The 6,281-nt window shown below is 46.2% G+C and overlaps 1 protein-coding gene across 1 annotated transcript in view; it reads left to right on the top strand.

The window, feature by feature from the left end:
- Positions 1–6,281, top strand: part of STARD9 (StAR related lipid transfer domain containing 9) — a 211,932-nt gene that overhangs the window by 15,398 nt on the left and 190,253 nt on the right. The window contains exon 2 of the mRNA XM_019551344.1: positions 5,522–5,591. Coding sequence (XP_019406889.1) covers positions 5,522–5,591 — 70 coding nt within the window. The remainder of the gene's footprint in view (positions 1–5,521; positions 5,592–6,281) is intronic.

The raw sequence follows: 6,281 nt of genomic DNA, 5'->3' as shown, positions 1-6,281 counted from the left end.
AGCCTATAAGGATGCTGCAGGTTTTTCCTCCCAAGGTGGAGAACCTTGCATTTTTCGGTGTTAAACACCATCAGGTTCTCCACTGCCCATTTGCTGAGCCTGTCCAGGTCAGCCTCGTGGAAGAAATCAAACTTCACGTTGTGGTTGAATCAGAACTGACAGAGCCAGTTTTTCTTTATTTAGGGCTATACTGTGATCACAGGGAGAATTTCATACAGCAAGGGGAATCACCCACTTGTCTGTTTCAAAGGATTTCTCAAACTCTATAAGTTTACAAGCATATTTATACTTAAGACAGAGAAAGAAAAAAATACGACTTTAGAGAAACAAAACAATGGTAAATCACACACAGACATACAGACAGTTTACTTAAAGAAAACATCTGTGCACAGGTTAATATATCAAGACAAAACAAGGCATGCAGGATTCCTTATCTCAGAACATACAACTGAAATAGGCAGTATCAGCATTTCTTGTCTCTGTCTGTTTTCCTAGTCAAGAAGGCCAGAAGCCCAACCAAATCCACTACCACAGCCTGGATCACCCGCCTGTCTTCTGATGTGGATGCTTTGCCCCAGAGTTTGGTGTCATCAAGTGAACTTGGCCAGTCCGCTTCTGACTCCATTGCCCACATCATTAATGAAGATGTTGAACAATATGGGTCCAAGGACAGAGCCTTGGGAGACCCCACTGGTCACAGGACACCATGATGATTGATCAATTACTACCCTCTGGGTCCGACCACGGAGGCAATTTCCCAGCCAGTGGATCATGATGAACATATGTCCAAAGCCTAAGTTACCACATACTCTATCTTCTGCCTTTGCACAAAAATAATAATTTCACCCTACCCACGTCCTTCTTTTTTTTTCTACACTGCTAGACTGACAGACTGGCTGACCTGCTCCACCAGGCTTTAAACTAAGCTGACTGGGGGACGAGGGGACTACTGCTACTGCTGGCCTGCTGAGCAACCCTTGCAAAGCCAATGGGCCTAGGCACTTGAGAGCCCACCCCTGACCCAGCCTTGGAGCGAGCTGTGGACAAGGCAAGGGCCCCCAAGGAGATACTTTCCTGCATGTACAAAAATGCCAGGAGCTTTGGGAATAAACAGGAGGAACTTGTCCTCCTGCTTTACAAAAATAATTACGATATCATAGGGATAACGGAGACCTGGTGGGACTCCACCCATGACTGGACCATGGGTATAGACGGCTATACCCTGTACTGGAGAGATCAAGGGGACAAAAGGGGCGGGGGTGTAGCTCTCTATGTGAAGGAGAGCTACGTGTCCCTGAAAGCCGATATTGGCGTCCAGGGTGGACAACTGGAGAGACCCTCTGGGTTAAAATCCTTGAGGAACATGGCACAGGGGACACAATGGTGGGAGTCTACTACAGACCTCCCACCCAAAGGGAAGAGCTTGACTAGGAGTTCACCAGGGAATTGGCTGAGGCCTCATGCTCCCGGTCCATGATTGTCATGGGAGACTTCAACTACCCAGACATCTTGTGGGAAGAGCACTTGGCCAAATCTGAGTGATTGCAAAGCTTCCTCTCGTGTGTGGATGACCTCTATGTCACAAGACATCTACAGGCCAACGAGAGGTAAAGTGCTGCTCAGCCTGGTACTGACAATGGGGGATGACCCAATCAGTGACCTAACTATTGATGGGAAGCTGGGTGACAGCGACCACGAGCTGATCACTTTCACTCTCCGCCATAAAGCTAGCAAGTCAGTCAGCAATACAGAAGTCCTCAACTTTAGGAAAGCTGACTTTGACAAGCTCAGGAGGCTTGTAGGTGAGGCCCTAAGGGACCAGGACCCCTAGGGGAGGGGGAGTGGTTGCTCCTCAAGGGAGTGATCCTAGATGTACAAGCTAAGGCTATTCTGTCTCAGAGGAAAGGCAGCAAAAGGGCACAGCAGCCCCCTTGGCTCAGCAAGGAACTAGTGGACCTCGTGCATCTAAAAAGAAAGACCTACAAAGGATGGAGGACTGGATCCACCTCAAGGAGGAATATTCTGCACTGGTTCGGACCTGCAGGGAGTGAACCAGGAATGCCAAGACTGCGATAGAACTCCAACTGGCTACAAGTGTCAAGGACAATAAAAAGTCTTTTTTAAGATATGTGGGAGCAGGAAGAAGAGCAAGGGCAGCACTGGACCCCTACTAAACCAGCTGGGACAATTGACAATTGATGCCAAGGAAAAAGCCAGCCTACTAAATGAATACTTTGCGTTGGTCTTTCACCAGTCCCATGGGATGCCTCTGCTCATTGCAGTATAGGGAGGCCTGAGTGAGGGAGATTCCTTGCTCTCCATCAATACTGACCACGTGAAGGAACACCTTGAGAGTCTGGACACCTTCAAGTCAGCTGGCCCTGACGGTTTATACCCCAGGGTACTCAAGAAGCTGGCTAGCATCATAACTCAGCCCCTGGCACAGATCTTTGAGAACTCCTGATGCTCTGGTGAAGTGCCTGAAGATTGGAGGAAGGCCAGCCTGGTGCCTATCTTTAAGAAAGGGAGGAAACTGGATCTGGCAAACCTACAGGCCCATCAGCTTGACCTCTGTCCCGGGGAAGATCTTAGAAAAGATTATTAAAGAGGCCATTCTCCACAGACTGGCTGACTGCAACATCCTGAGGAATGGCCAGAATGGGTTTGTTGCAGGTAGGTCTTGCTTGACCAAGACCTACCTGCAACAAGAGAAGGTTGAGAGGCAACCTTGTGGCTGCCTATAAATTCATCATGGGGGCACAGAAGGGAATTGGTGAGGCTCCACTCACCAAGGCGCCCCTGGGGGTCACAAGAAATAATGGCCATAAGCCTGGCAGAGAGCAGATTTAGACTGGACATTAGGAGGAACTTCTTCACAGTTAGAGTGGCCAAAATCTGTAATGGGTTCCCAAGAGAGGTGGTGCTGTCCCCTACCCTGGTGGTCTTCAAGAGGAGGTTGCATGGGCATCTGGCTGGGGTCATCTGAACCCAGCACTCTTTCCTGTCTATGCAGGGGGTCGGACTTGATGATCTGTTGAGGTTCCTTCCGACCCTAACATCTATTAATTCCTTTTATGACCAGGTGACCTATCACCTGGACAAGGGAGAGGAGATTGATGTCGTGTATCTTGACTTTAAAAAAGCCTTTGATCTGGTATCTCATGATCACCTCTTGACAAAACTGGCTAACTGTGGCCTCAGGTCTACCATGATCCACTGGCTGGGGAATTGGCTCCGTGGTCGGACCCAGAGGGTGGTAGTTGACAGAAGTCAATTGTCATGGTGCCCTGTGACCAGTGGGGTGGGTCCCCCAAGGCTCTGTCCTTGGCCCATATTGTTCAACATCTTCATTAATGATGTGGACAATGGAGTCGGAAGTGGACTGGCCAAGTTCACCAATGATACCAAACTTTGAGGTAAAGCATCCACATGTGAGGACAGGAGGGTGATGCCTCCAGGTCCAGGCTGACCTGGACAGGCTCAGCAAATGGGCGGATGAGAACCCGATGGTGTTTAACACCGAAAAATGCAAGGTTCTCCACCTTGGGAGGAAAAACCTGCAGCATCCTTATAGGCTCAGCAGTGCTACGTTGGCTAGCACTATGGATGAAAGGGACTTGGGGATCATGATTGACCACAATATGAACATGAGCTTTCAATGTGATGCTGCAGTTAGTAAAGCAACCAAAATGCTGGCTTGCATCCATAGATGCTTCTCAAGCAAATCCCGGGACGTCGTTCTCCCCTTGTACTCGGCCTTGGTGAGGCCGCAGCTGCAGTACTGCGTCCAGGTTTGGGCTTTACAATTCAAAAAGGAAGTGAAGAAGCTTGAGAGAGTCCAGAGAAGAGCCATGCGCATGATCAGAGGTCAGGAAAAGAGACCTTATGAAGAAAAGCTGAGACCTATGGGGCTCTTCAGCCTGGAAAAGCGCAGGCTCAGGGGCGATCTGATGGAAACCTGTAAGTTTGTAAAGGGTGTCCACCAGGATCTGGGGGAACATTTGTTCACCAGAGTGCCCCAAGGGATGACGAGGTCTCATGGTTATAAACTCTTGCAAGACCATTTCAGGCTGGACATAAGGAAGAATTTCTTTACTGTCCAAGCCCCCAAGGTCTGGAATAGCCTGCCATTGGAGGTGGTTCAAGCACCTACTTTGAACGCCTTCAAAAGAAAATTGGACATTTATCTTGCTGGGATCCTATGACCCCAGCTGACTTCTTGTCCCTAGGGCAGGGGGCTGGACTCGATGATCTTCCAAGGTCCCTTCTAGCCCTAATGTCTATGAAGTCTATGAAAAACTTATGGGCTGACAGAAGCTAACAATACATAAGTATGTAACCCATTGAAGTGAATGGGAATCTTTCATGAGTTGCAAGTAGTATTGCTCAGGTCCTAACCATTAGGGGTGCACTGTACTCCTTTAAAACGAGTCCAAAAGTGTATTGAAAATAATTTTTTAGTCATAACTGTCTCTTGGAACTATGGGGTACGGTTCATGTAGCACAGCCTCTCTGAATATTGTAAGTAGGGACCTAATCTATTTGTGATTTCATGGATTTCACAGAAACCACAAAATCAGGCAATGTCCATGACATTGGGGGATGTCTATGAAACATACAAAATTTAAAAAAATGAACAAAAATAAAATGCTGGTTCCCCAGTGGGAGCTAGCAGTCTTCATGGCTGCTGTGGCCCAGCCTTGTAGCCAGCCAGGGGTAGGGGAAGGAGCTGCCAGTATGAAGGGGAGACCCTGCCACCTCCCACCACTGACTGGCTGAGAGGCTGCCCATCATGCAGCCCCACCTCTCCCCATCAACTAGTGGCAAGGAGTGAGGTTGCACAATGGACAGCTCTCAGCCAATCAGTGGCAAGGAGCAGGGCTGCATGATGGGCAGCTCTCTCAGCCAGTCAGTGGCAAGGGGTGGGACCATTGGAGCTCCTTGGTCAACTGGAGGCAGTGGGGGGTGGACTACTGCAATAAGCCCATGAAAATGGCCGGCCCTACAATTGGCCCGTGAAATTGGCTGCCTGCCTCCTTGATTTTGATATGTCTCTAATTACAAGACTGATATATGGAAAGTCGAACCATAAGCCTTATCAATGTATTTATTAATGCTTTACTACACTTTTTGGTGCCATTCATTTTTGTAAGCCTGATTTTTTTTATTTTTTTTTCTTTCAGAATCAGAAATTAAATACATTTAAAAACATGGCTTTTAAGATCAATGTGTGAAACTTTTGCATTAGCTTGGTGATTGAGTCTGGTGCTCTATGTTCCAGTTTCTGCTGAGAAGCTTGACCATAAGTTTTCAAATATTTCTTCTTGCCCTGGAGTGTTCTTTTTACAGAGGATTATTTGTCTGTATTAGACTTATTCATATAAGTTGTAGTTTATTGTAGTAGACAATATAACTCCAAACCTAATAATTAACAGAACTCTCCAGTCTTCATTTTAAAAAATGTACTTTCTGAGTGTTTTCATATGTAAACTTTTTTTTCCTTTGCATTTTTTATTTTTAGAGAGAATGCAGAAGAGGGAAGAATAATTGTAGAAGTTGATAACAAAGTGGCAAAAGTCAGAAACACAAAGGTATGTTTTTGAGGGCTTTTTGTTTGTTTTTTGTATACAGATGTTCTGTAATTGGCAACAGGATCACCCCAAAACCAAACTTAATAAAACAGGAAGGAAATAGTAAAGAAAAGTTTTAAATTGGCAAAGAACTGGAGTTGTTTTAGAATTGCAGTGAACATTTTTTTTTTAAAGATAAACAAGGATCTTAACCTCTAGTTGTGCCGCCCTTGCTTTCTGTATTCTGTATCTTTTTAAAAACTTACGTATTGGCTGCAAGTACCTGTTCCAGGCTCTCAGTAAATTGTTAGTAACAGCAAGATCAGTGCAGAATCCTAAACATCTGGGTAACTTTCTATTTTTCTTTCGTTTTCTCTTTCTGTGTCCCACCATTTGCAGTTAGTGATTGCAACTAACTTGTATGCAGCTGCACAGAGTAATTTCAGCCACAGTTAAGGCACTAGTGAAGGAATGGGAACACTTAAATTTGACTTACTGTGACCTGCTTCCTTTGCCTCTGAAATTATTGGAATCTACTTGCATGGAGCATGGGGATCAGGTGTGTTCTAGACATTCTTAATGGTTCCATGTTCCTTCATTAAAGTAGTAAAATGCAACTAGAATTCATAGATTTCATAGATTTCATAGACATTAGGGCTGGAAGGGACCTCGGGAGATCATCGAGTCCAGCCCCCTGCCCAAAGGGCAGGA

The sequence above is a fragment of the Crocodylus porosus genome, unplaced genomic scaffold (genome assembly GCF_001723895.1).
Source record: "Crocodylus porosus isolate Cpor-Errol unplaced genomic scaffold, CroPor_comp1, whole genome shotgun sequence".
Taxonomy (NCBI): domain Eukaryota; kingdom Metazoa; phylum Chordata; order Crocodylia; family Crocodylidae; genus Crocodylus; species Crocodylus porosus.
The sequence above is the reverse complement of the archived record's forward strand: the minus strand, read 5'-3'. Positions and strand labels throughout refer to the sequence as shown.